This window comes from Cryptosporidium hominis, assembly GCF_000006425.1.
Source record: "Cryptosporidium hominis TU502 chromosome 4 CHRO014206, whole genome shotgun sequence".
NCBI classification, from domain to species: Eukaryota; Apicomplexa; class Conoidasida; order Eucoccidiorida; family Cryptosporidiidae; genus Cryptosporidium; species Cryptosporidium hominis.
Genome location: NW_667270.1, coordinates 1 through 13,060, shown reverse-complemented (window position 1 = coordinate 13,060; position 13,060 = coordinate 1). Strand labels below are relative to the sequence as shown.

Below are 13,060 nucleotides of genomic sequence, written 5' to 3'. Positions count from 1 at the left end.
CCTAAAACCTAAACCTAAACCTAAACCTAAACCTAAACCTAAACCTAAACCTAAACCTAAACCTAAACCCTAAAACCTAAACCCTAAACCTAAACCTAAACCTAAACCTAAACCTAAACCTAAACCCCTAAACCCTATTTCTAAACCTAAAACCCCCTAAAAACCCTAAACCTAAACCTAAACCCCTAAAACCCTAAAACCTAAAACCTAAACCTAAACCTAAACCTAAAACCTAAACCTAAACCTAAACCCTAAACCTAAACCCTAAACCCCTAAACCTAAACCTAAACCCTAAACCCTAAACCTAAAAACCTAAACCTAAAACCTAAAACCTAAAACCTAAAAAAAACTAAACCTAAACCTAAACCTAAAACCTAAACCTAAACCTAAACCCTAAACCTAAACCCTAAACCCTAAACCTAAACCTAAACCTAAAACCTAAACCTAAACCTAAACCTAAACCTAAACCCCTAAACCTAAACCCTAAACCTAAACCTAAACCCTAAACCTAAACCCCTAAAACCTAAAACCTAAACCTAAACCTAAACCTAAACCCCTAAACCTAAACCCTAAACCTAAAACCTAAACCTAAACCTAAACCTAAACCTAAACCTAAACCTAAACCTAAACCTAAACCTAAAACCTAAACCTAAACCCTAAACCTAAAACCTAAACCTAAACCTAAACCTAAACCTAAAACCTAAACCTAAAACCCTAATTTTTAAACCTAAACCTAAACCTAAAACCTAAACCTAAACCTAAACCTAAACCTAAACCTAAACCTAAACCCTAAACCTAAACCTAAACCCCTAAAACCTAAACCTAAAACCCCCTAAACCCTAAACCCCTAAACCCTAAACCTAAACCTAAACCTAAACCTAAACCTAAACCCTAAACCCCTAAACCTAAACCTAAACCCCTAAACCTAAACCTAAACCTAAACCTAAACCTAAACCTAAACCTAAACCTAAACCTAAAACCCCTAAACCCCTAAAACCTAAACCTAAACCTAAACCTAAACCTAAACCTAAACCTAAACCCTAAACCCCTAAACCTAAACCTAAACCTAAACCTAAACCCCTAAACCCTAAAACCTAAAACCCCTAAACCTAAACCTAAACCTAAAACCTAAACCTAAAACCTAAACCTAAACCTAAACCCTAAAACCCTAAACCTAAACCTAAACCTAAACCTAAACCTAAACCTAAACCCAAACCTAAACCTAAACCTAAACCTAAACCTAAACCTAAACCCTAAACCTAAACCCCCTAAACCTAAAACCCCCTAAACCTAAACCCTAAACCCCTAAACCTAAACCTAAACCTAAACCTAAACCCTAAACCTAAACCTAAACCTAAACCTAAACCTAAACCTAAAACCCTAAAACCTAAAACCTAAAACCCTAAAAACCTAAAACCTAAAAAACCTAAAAACCTAAAACCTAAAACTAAAAAAACCTAAAACCCTAGAGCGAAAACCTAAACCTAAAACCCTAAAACCTAAACCTAAACCTAAACCTAAACCTAAAAAACCCTAAACCTAAACCTAAACCCCTAAAACCCTAAACCTAAACCCCTAAAAAAAACCTAAACCTAAAACCTAAACCTAAAACCTAAACCTAAAACCCCTAAACCTAAACCTAAAACCTAAACCTAAACCTAAACCTAAACCTAAACCTAAACCTAAACCTAAACCCTAAAACCTAAACCTAAACCTAAACCTAAAACCTAAAAACCTAAAACCGTAACCTAAACCTAAACCTAAACCTAAACCTAAAACCCTAAACCTAAAACCTAAACCTAAAACCTAAAAACCCTAAACCCCAAAAACCTAAACCTAAACCCCTAAAACCTAAACCTAAACCTAAAACCTAAACCTAAAACCTAAACCTAAACCCTAAACCTAAACCTAAACCTAAAACCTAAACCTAAAACCTAAAACCTAAACCTAAACCTAAAAACCTAAACCCTAAACCCCTAAACCCTAAACCCTAAAACCTAAACCTAAACCCCTAAACCTAAACCTAAACCCTAAACCTAAACCTAAACCTAAAAACCTAAAACCTAAACCTAAAACCTAAACCTAAACCTAAACCTAAACCCTAAAACCCTAAACCTAAACCTAAACCCTAAACCTAAACCTAAACCTAAACCTAAACCTAAACCCTAAACCTAAACCTAAAACCTAAACCCTAAACCCTAAACCTAAACCTAAACCTAAACCTAAACCTAAACCTAAACCTAAACCCTAAACCTAAACCTAAACCCTAAACCTAAACCCTAAACCTAAACCTAAACCTAAAAACCTGAATTATTGAAAATTCAAAGGAGAGTGTGGCGCCGCTTGTGTGAAAATAACGACTGCAAGTAACGAAATGCAATGTTAAAATTTTGCCGGCAATCTTTTAAAAAGGTGCATGTTTTTTTAAATACATCGTGTCATGTCTCCACTGAAATTCTAACCAAAAAAAAATCAACTTGACTTTTACTTCTTCAATACTACAGAATTAGCGTAAAATTAGTGAATTAAACTCAAAAGAGAAAATGGGAACAAGCGAAAGTGTATGTACTCTTAACCCAGCTGCTTTTAGCTACTCTTGCACAGCAACTACCGTTCAAATTCCAGATGCTACGGCCGGCTTGTACGAATATTATGAATTAGGTGCTTACAAAGGTTTTACGGTTAAAACATCTACTTATACATTCGATTGTGTGATGAATGAACAAACCTTATTCGGTAAAGTCTACTGTGATAGAACAGGAAATAAAGTCACAGTTTCCTGTGGAAACGATTCTCGTAAGTTTTAATCTTGATAAAGTTTAGAATAAATACTAATTATAATACAGAAACAATTGATACTCGATCCTTTAAAAAAAGTTTGATAAATTCGCCATGCTCATTTATCTTTGACTTCTACAAGACAGGATTTACTCTTTTATCTGTAAGTTGGAACAAACTAGTGTTAAGTTAATTTATTATCTTTTGTAGGCCAATGATAGAGCTAGTATTTATTCTACCAATCGATTCTATGCGCTTCCAAAAGAGGTGAAATCTGACGCGGGCGATCAAACTGAATGGAGACTATTGAAACGTGAAAATACTGGTAAGTTGCTTAACAGACAAAACCAATCTTTGAATTTTTATTTCCTTCTGCAGATGGCTCTTCATCTAGTAAATCAAGTGGGAACTATGATCATATGGAAATTAAAGAAAGACTTAATGTCTAATGGGGTTTTAATGCAATTCGCAGGTTTATTAAGTTTAGCGCTATTAAATTCAAATACTATTAATAACTAGGCCTAGTAATATTTGACTTGACTTTTTTTTCTATTCTATCAAAATTTAAAATACTAGCTTTAATGTGGATTGGATGTTTAGTATTGAATTCTTTGGAAATATATGTCCATCACATAAAATGTAATCCTATCATTTTTTTTTATAATTAAGAAAAGAATTTGCTTAAACTGATCTTTAATCAAAATTATCTTAAAAAATTGATTGTTATGATTCAATTTTTAGCTAGAAAATAGTGAGATGAATTTAAATGGATCGTTATCATATTCTTTACGTAGCTTTGAAAAAATTAAATTGTTTCAAAAAAAGTTAATATCTATATCAAACAAAAAAATAAATACTTTTTAAATATAAATTCTGAGAAGTTACAGTCTTTATTAGAAACTTGAAATACTTGATTATGTTATTGTTGAACCTAGTTGTCTTAGGAACTAAGCTCAATTAAAAATAACTCTAGCTAAAAACAAATAGAAAAGGATTATAAAAAGAAAACTAGATTTATAATGCATAATTATCATGAAAAATGAATATTTCTAATTTCCGAGTATTAATAAATTATTCTAGAATTAATTCAGTCAAAAAAATCTGAAATATTTAACAATTGTTATAATTATGTTGCTGAAATCTTTGGAGTACCGAAATATTTCTGAACCAGTAATAACTTGAATAATGAAACACTTGCTTTAGTGGCAATACTCTCTCAAGATATTCGTTAATCGAATTTGCTAATTGCCCAAGTTCATCTTCAGAATTCTAAAATAATTACGTTAGAACAAACTTGAAATATCTTTAGCGCAAAATATTAATCGACAACAATTAATAAACAGTAAATAAAATAACTTTAAACAATTATATTTGTGAATTCCAAATATTCAAATTTATTGAAGACAATATGAATGAAAAATAAAAACAAGATTTTATTGTTTTTAGAAACATTGTGAAACCTTTCCAACATGGAAAAAGATAATACATAATCTGAATAAAATAGTCTCTATTTTAATTCTGTAATTGAAACAACAAGCGATGTGTCTTTACTTTAAGATATCAAATTTTATAAGAAAAAATCGACTGTCAATAAAAATGCCGGTTATTCACCAAACCCATAAAAAATACAAAATAAAATGAAATATTAAATTGTATTTCTGATTTTAAGAAAAATCCACAATTTGCACAATATTACCCATTTTAAATTATTTTGTATGAAATTAAGCTCTAAATAACCATAATACTCGTATTTCTTCTTACTTTAATGAATACAGGAATATGGCCCCTTATCGCCATTAATAAACTTACATAAATGAACGAGTTTTTATATTACGCATTAAAAATTCTTTGAATATGAATAGATTGAATAGTTGGAAGAGGCGGGCGTGGAGGTTTTTGTTTAATTTGTGATGATTTAAACGATTCAGAGGTAGATGTAGTAGGTGCATGTTCATGTCGTTGTGATATTCTAGGCGGTAGAGATGATGAACGTTGCCTAATTGGTTGTTGCGACGATGACGATGATGAAGAATGCTTCCAAAGAGATGGATGTATTGATGGTGGTGATGATGAAGAACGTCTTCGAAGATTTGATGTTACTGCCTGCAAACTTTTTTCAATTGCTCGTGATGATTGTGAACTACGTTGAATAGGCGGTAGTAATGTTAATTCTTGATATGAAGGTGGCAGTGAACGTTCTAGAGAGTAAGGTTGCGCTGATGGTGGTGATGGAGCTCGGCGCTTATTAGAACTTCTTGTACTCGCCTTAACGGAAGATTTTGAGTGCGTGGGTGGAAGTGGTGCTCGACGCTTACGAGATTTTGTCACTGCTCTAACAGAACATGGTGAATTTGTAGGCGGAGATGGCGCTCGACGTTTTTGAAGATTTTTTTTCTTTGCTTTAACAGAACATAGTGGACTTGTGGGTGGAGGTGATGCTCGATATTTTTGAAGATTTTTTGTCTCTGTTTTAACAGAATATGGTGAAGTTGTGGGTGGAGGTGGTGCTCGACGCTTTTGAGGTTTTTCTGACTCTGTTTTAACAGAACATGGTGGATTTGTGGGCGGAGGTGGTGCTTGACGCTTAGAAGAACTTTTTGAATTTGACAAAACAGAAGACGATTGGAAAGACGAGCCTTTTAAGTTGGACCCATATGCTGATCTTAAAATGGCACTTCGATGTCTTTCAGGCATTGTTTTAGAGAGTGTAGGGTGTTGCATACTAAGAGAATTACTCCTGCTTTTTATTAACACTTCTTTCTTTACAAGTCTTTTCTTTGTAGTTTTAGTCGCAATAGGTAATTTAATATTTGAAATGGAGCAATAATTGGTAAAATATGGGTTAACATTAGACTTCGGACTTTTTTGATTAAAACATGAAGGTTCAAAAATTGGATTCGGTGATTTATATGAAGTAACTTTAGTACTAAAAAGTGGAACTAAGTGAAATAGCTTTCTGTCTCAATCCAAGAAGTCCAGAATTTGATGACTTATGACGTTTAGAATAAAAAGGTCTTTCTACGGGAGCTTCTAATTGATTATAGGACTTAGGTAAAGTTGGTTCTGGATGGATAGATTGTGTTGTTGCCTTTTTATTATTAACAGTACTTTGACTAGAATATGTTGCGTCCAAAGAGCCACTGCAAAGATCCGGTAAACTATGAAAATTGCAAGCTCTTGGCCCAGCAAGATTATCATCATCTGATTCATCTGAACTGAAAGAATCTAAATCAAATGAACCATCTGAAATGCAAGCAGTGCTGTGTCTCCTGCAATCGACATTTGTGGAACTAAGTGATTTAGTTCTTAGTGAATTTGAAGGTTGAGTAAATTTTTCTGGTAATTTTAAAGCCAAATAGGATTTTAATCTAGTTACAATATTGCCTTCAGTAGGAAATAAACTACTGGAATCTGAACCATCGGAATCTGAATCACCTATATCACCTGAATCACAAACAGTATCGCAATGTCTAGAATTTGAATTTATGGGATTAAGTGAACTACTTCTTCTTAATGAATTCGAAGGTTGACCAAATTTATCTGGTAATCTTGAAGCCAAATAGGATTTTAATCTATTTGCAATACAATCATCATTCGGAAGTTCATCATCAGAATTTGATTCATCTGAACTGGAGAAAGAATTATCATATTCACTAGACTCTGAATCAGAGCTCGAAAAATCAGTACTAGATATGCTGCTCTCAGATGCTCTACGACTTCTATTTGAGTCTTCTTTACATTCATCATCTTGAGTTCCAAGATTATTAGCTGCCCTAGTAAAAAGTAAAGAATGACTTATTTGACAGGGTGATATATAATGTCTGGAGAATGATGAGCTATACAAAATATTATCAGGGCATTTATTTAGTTTCTGAGATAAACAAATAATTGTAAATGCCCATATCGTCAAATTAAAATATGCTTTCATATGATTTGTTTTTGAATTTTTAATTTTTGATTTGATATCGGCAAAATTGAGCGGCAAAATCTTACATGGGTATTGTAAAAATTGTATTATTGTATAAAATCGCATTTCGGTACATTTCTGTGATTAAATTCAAACATTACATGAGACTGAACATGATCTGATGAATTTTTATTGAGTTATACTCTAAAGGTTAAATGAATGATGTAGTATTATTTTCAGGTGAACGGAAATATTTACTTAAATTAAATTTTGGAAAAATTACAACTCCAAAATAATTAATTTTAAAGAAAATAGTTATGACAATTTTCTTCATCTGGGATATTATTTTTAGTAACAAAAATTTAATGATCTATCTGGCTGTTTGGTATTAGGTTATTTATAAATTAATAGATCAAATTTGTAATTTTGGTTTTTATTTTTTAAAGCTATTTAGAACTATAACTTGTAAATTAAAAGAAATTAAATATATTAATTTTAATTATCAGATATTTACGAAGAAGGAGTGCTAAGATATTGCTATTATGTATTTAGTTAATCAATATATTCATACAGCCCTTTTATGTTCAATTCACCAATATTCTTCGCGCCATTGACATTAAATGCCTACAATTTTATTAGTAAAGTATACATAAATTATGAAATTTTCAAAAAATCCTAATTAATGTGAATTAATCTGATTTCATATTATTAAAATTTAATGATAGTAAGATAAAAGTTAAAGTTTTTTTTAATAACATTTATATTAAACTGATATACAATTGTAATATAATTTCTCATTTTAAATTATTTTATCTAGAGCACTAATATAATATCTATCTTTCATTTCTCTTCAAAAAGTAATCCAAATTATTTCAAATGGTATATTTATGACTTTCTTTTTTAATTATTCAACTATAAACATTCATTTTCTATTAATATCGTGTTAAAAATTAACGGTTACAATTCTGAATATAAGAAAAATACATACATATATTGAAACTTTAAATCTTGGATTTAAATAATAATAGTATTGTTATAGAAATTTGGTATAAATTAGATTTCAAATATAATTATTTTAAGAGATTGTATTTAATTTTGAAAATAATTGTTGAGATGCCTGATAAATAAATTGGTTTAACGATCGGTTTTCAAGAAAAAAAATAGAAACAAAAAAAAATTAATCTAAAAAAATTTGCAAATTTCATTCTTGAATACTCTTCTTTTTAGCGTAAAGCTGCAAAAGATACAGACAATGTTCGATATACTTTTCTTCCACAGATTTAATTAATATTAAATCTGTACCAGTCAAAAGTTTACAAACTTCATTATGTAATCTGGCCGTTTCCAAAAAGCAATTTTGAACTTCATTAAAAATTTCTTTAGCCTGTGACATTACTGTAACAGTTGACTCATTTGGATATGAAACACTGAAAAATTTCATTACTGAAGGAGTAGAATCTTCTAAGGGCTTTTTCACAAACATCTTCAAAAATTTTGATTTAAAAGGTTCAACAAGTACAGAACTACCTTCTGTACACTCTGTTTTACTAGTTCTTGAATCGAGTTCAGAATCTATGTTTGATCTTGATCTTGTTCTTGATCTTTTTCTTGATCTTGTTCTTGATCTTGTTCTTGCTCTTGATCTTACTCTTGATTTTGATCTTGATTTTGATCTTGCTCTTGATTTTGATCTTGATTTTGATCTTGCTCTTGATTTTGATCTTGATATATGTCCCTCCTGGGCTGTTGAAGTTTCAGTTTCAATTACATTGCTTGCTTCATTCCCTAATATAACTGGCACTTTATCTTCTGATTTAGAAGATGAGCGAGTTGCATCAAATAGACTATTTGATTCTTTACTCGAAGGTGAATGTGATTTTGTAGATCCATCAACTGCAGAGTTTTCACCAAGTGTTTTTGAAGTACATCCATGACTCGGTGTCATTTGTTTCATATTTTCCTGAATGTAATCAAATATAGAATTAATCATAGCAACCAAATTCAAACTTTCCTCCTTATTTGATGAAACCTCAAATTCAGTTCTTAACTCAGCCAACAAGGTTAATGATGAATAATTTTGATTCTTATTTTCATCCTCAGACTCTTTATCGTCTGTTTCTTCCTTCATTCTTAATTCTCTTTGATGCTTTTCTTCCTCTTTCTTTTTATTATTTTTATTTTTTTTCGCCTGTTTCCTCTTTCCACCAGTAGTATTTTCAAGTCTGGTACTCATCAATACGTGTTTAATTTCTTCTTTTACCGATGACTTTTCGGCTTCTTTTTGTAATTTAAGAATTTGTTCTTTTTTCTTTTCAGATTTAGATTTACTTGTCTTCGATTTTTGATTGGCTTCTTTATTTGACTCTTTATTTTCTGGTGTTTTATCTAACTTTAAAAGTCTAGCTCGTTCTTCAGTAAATATTGGATATCTAGATTCTTTCTTTTGTTTGGAAGACTTTCTCTTACTATCTTCCTGTTCTTTAGCTTTCACAGTTTTAATATTATCAACTTTTTGAGAAATTCTAACTAGTTTTTCTAAAGAATTTTCTTTTTTAATATTTAAAACTGCTGTTATTGATGTGCTTTCCAAGCTCATATCGGTAATTCTTTTTAGGTTTTCTAACACCAATTTAGTTACATGTTCGACTTTAAAAAAAAGGCCGAATGGAAAAACCTATTTTAAGAATTTAACCTTGGTAAGCTTCCTCTCCAAACCTCCTGAACAGTTGCATAATGTCTAATAATAATCTATAAATTTTCCTATAGCTATCAATTACTTCTTTCTTATCCAATGACTAAGGTTATTGATGTTGTTGAAAGATCGAATGCTTTAAACTCTTCAACTTTTAATAGACTATTAACTTCATTTCTTATTTCTAATCGTTTTTCAGCACAAACAAGGTGATTAGTTCCTCTCTTAGAGGTGGTTTCTTGAAACTCTATATTCAATTGAAACATAGTTGTAAAACACTCACTTTTTGCTTGACGATTAAATAGAAATGCGTTAAGACATGCAAAATAAGCTAAGGAAATGAAACCTGAAAATAATGACTCTAAAAAAAAAACTTCTTCATCTGTAAGATCTGTATCAAAAAATAATTTGTGATAATTAGAAACAAGCTCCAGTTCTCTCTGGCCAAAATTAACTTCTTCGCCACTAAGAAGTTTTTTATAGTCTCCCATTTTATGAAATTCTTTAGAACTAATTTCTCTTTCTTTAATACTTTCTGCATCATAATTCATTGCTTTTGAAGTGAGTTCAGGACGGTTAGAATTTTCAATAAGTAGCCGATTAAATTGTCTATCATCCGCTGTTCTTAACTTGCTAATAGATTCTTTTGATTTGGATATTATTTCCGGAATGATTGTAATTAAAATATCTACTATTGATTCTAAGTTTTTACTAATTGTTTGCATTGCAAATAGCTCAACTAATAACATACATTGTTCAATAATTAACAGAATTTCTTCAAACAATGGGTTAATCTCCTTGATTAAGCGTTTCTCTCCATTACCATAAGCTTTTTCTAATTTTTTTAAAATATCACTTCGTGTATAAGAAGAAAGCGATAAAAATAACTGGTTTAGCCTCTTTTCTTCAATGAGAAATTGACTTTGAGAAATAATAGCATTGCTTTCTACTGACATTTCAGCATCTTCAATTAAACTGTATATAATTTCTACGGACGGATCACCAAATATTTTAATAAGTTTTGAAAGATAAAAAATAAAATACATAACTTCTTTTATTAAAAACTTGGAAGCAAAACAACGCTCAACAATCCTAGATACAAGAGTATTATCATTATTTTAGATCACATACTAGCTGCGAAACTTCATGCTCTGAGTCATCTTGATTATTATGAGGAGTATCGGAACCAATTAAAAAATCAAATTTATTAATAAAAAGTACACACAAAAAAAATAGTATTATAATACGGCTAAAAACCATAATTAGTTAAATTTTAAATATTTTAATTAAACCCATTAAACCAGCTTTAAATACACAGATAATTTACAATTGCAACCTAGAACAGCATTCGAAATAAAAATTTAATTCCCGCGCAAGTTTTTTTTGTTATTTTAATTGCATATTAAATTCAATCAAGCTTTTGATCAACATTTAGTTCAATCTTTAATTTAATATTTAATCGATTAATATAAAGCCTGCATGATGAGAACTTGCGGATTCTGGTTAGTTAAAACCACTACAATATATAGTGTTATATCAATATGACATTTAGTTGCTAGATGTTTAATATACATTTAATTAACTATATAACATAGTTCTAGGAGGGAAAAAAACCACATGAGTAGATTATTATATTTCTTTATATTTGTAATTAATAGAGTTTAATTACTTTGGCTCTGATAATATTCTGCTATTGAATGTTAATTTATTATTCGTTTATTAAATAATATATTATGTTTTTGCCACTAAAACAAAGCTAAAGTAACATTATTTCTATTATTACTTTCTGTTACTGTTATTATTTTCTATTAAGTTAAGTTTAATACTGCTAATTAGATCATTTTGATTTTAATTTAGTATTTACAACTATTCTTGATATTTTTCTAATTATATTCATTGTTTCTTAAAATAACTAAAATATATTTTAAAGTTAAAATAAAATTAATTAATTTTCAATTATATTTTAGCATTTATTAAATGAAATTATTAAATTAATTAATTCAAGTATGGTATTTTAGGTTTGTAATTTTAAATATTAATAACGTATTAAATAGCTCAATAGTAAGTTTTTTTTATATGAATTATTTATTATTAAGAAATCACGAACTTTTTTATAATATTTATTTCTCCAAATTATGTTTAATTTATGGAACTATTTAATCAATTTAAAATATTAATCGTTAAAGTAAAATTCCCAATAAATAATTCCTGATTTTGTCTCATTGATCAAATTCAAGTTTTTTTAAATTGAAAAAGATATTTAAGTTAATTTTTGTTCTAAAACTTAAGTAATATGATTTTTAGGACAAATTGATCCATCACATGAATTAAATAAAATTAAAAAAATGAATATTTAGATCTCAAGCTAATCTTTGATTTTTCCGTACGGCTTCTTGATCTTTTCCTTGCTTTCTTTTGATAATCCGTGGTACTCACAATTCCATTTAATATAGGATATTTCTCTTTGACCAGAATGCATTCATTGAATCTTTTCTTTACATTCCAAATATTAATCCCATATAAATCCATTATCTTTGCTACTATAGTTTGAAATGCATTATCATCATTCAATAACAATGAAATAGCTTCTATTAGGTAAGTTGCTAATCTAATAGCCTCCTTTAAAATGTCGAATGCGAGTAACACCTCTGCAGCAAGCCCCATTCTTGATCCAAAAAATAGTAATAGATATTTAAAATCAATATTAATTGTTTCATTTGCTGCGAGTTCCAATAATGATAAACAAAATTGAAATCCAAATTCTTCAAGAACAAATGTTTGAGTATTGATTGGGTTTCTAATCATTTGATTTTCGGCAGAAATAGTATATTGTACTTTATAATATTGAAAACATACTCTTTGGATGCTAAATATTAACCTTGAAACAAGTGATCCACCTAAAACAATCATTTTTGATCCTAGTTGATCTTCATTTTTCATTACTCTTACAAAACTAGTTGAAAATGAACCGAACGCTAACTCTCTAAATGAACATATTAACAAATAAAGAAGAAATGCTGAAACCAAATATTCTGGGTCATTACCAAATATTAAATAGAATAATGCTAATGTGTTCTTCATTCTATAACAATTGTATTTAGTTACATTTTTTACAAATTTTGTGACCATAGCTGCTGAAGACTCATGATAACCACTATAATCACTCAGTAAGTCTTTTCTCATTTCTTGTTGGTTACTTACATAAAATCTTACTATGTTTTGTTTATGTATTTGGTGAGTTGGATTACTAAAATGTTTCCAATATTCTAAAATAGCATTAATTATATCTTTGTAGGAAGCCATTTTATGTAAATCAAACCAGAACTCAGTACCAAGCAAATTTTTCAATTGCAGATCAAAGAAATCCATTTCTAAAATAATAAGTTCTTCAGATAATAATTTAACTCTCGTTTCATCTAAGATAGATAGCTCCGTACTAGTACTAGTGGTTGGTACTATCTTCCTCTTCTAAGGTGAATTTATTAGATGCTTCAGATCTAACAAAGTTAAAAGAATGTAGTAAAATGATTGATAAAAGAGCTATGAAACATAGTTTTATGGCTTTCATCTTTTTGTATTAAAAGTTTTCTCAAATGATGTGTAGAATTAAAATATTATATATATATATATTACAAAAACCTTTTTTTCTCTGAATTTTAATCTAATAAATTTATAAATAATTT

The 13,060-nt window shown here is 29.5% G+C and overlaps 3 protein-coding genes across 3 annotated transcripts; all 3 read right to left on the bottom strand.

Annotated features, from left to right (window-relative positions):
- Positions 1 to 5,704: 5,704 nt before the first annotated feature.
- On the bottom strand, positions 5,705 to 6,811 carry Chro.40511 (hypothetical protein). Its single annotated transcript, XM_661442.1, has 1 exon — positions 5,705 to 6,811. One exon carries the CDS (start codon positions 6,809 to 6,811, stop codon positions 5,705 to 5,707), a length of 1,107 nt encoding a protein of 368 aa, XP_666534.1.
- A 1,075-nt stretch (positions 6,812 to 7,886) lies between these two features.
- Chro.40510 (hypothetical protein) lies at positions 7,887 to 9,281 on the bottom strand. The annotated part of the gene is made up of 1 exon (XM_661441.1): positions 7,887 to 9,281. The coding sequence occupies one exon, from the start codon at positions 9,279 to 9,281 to the stop codon at positions 7,887 to 7,889; it is 1,395 nt and encodes a 464-aa protein (XP_666533.1).
- A 2,433-nt stretch (positions 9,282 to 11,714) lies between these two features.
- Positions 11,715 to 12,746, bottom strand: Chro.40508 (hypothetical protein). The annotated part of the gene is made up of 1 exon (XM_661440.1): positions 11,715 to 12,746. One exon carries the CDS (start codon positions 12,744 to 12,746, stop codon positions 11,715 to 11,717), a length of 1,032 nt encoding a protein of 343 aa, XP_666532.1.
- Between the last annotated feature and the right edge of the window lie 314 nt (positions 12,747 to 13,060).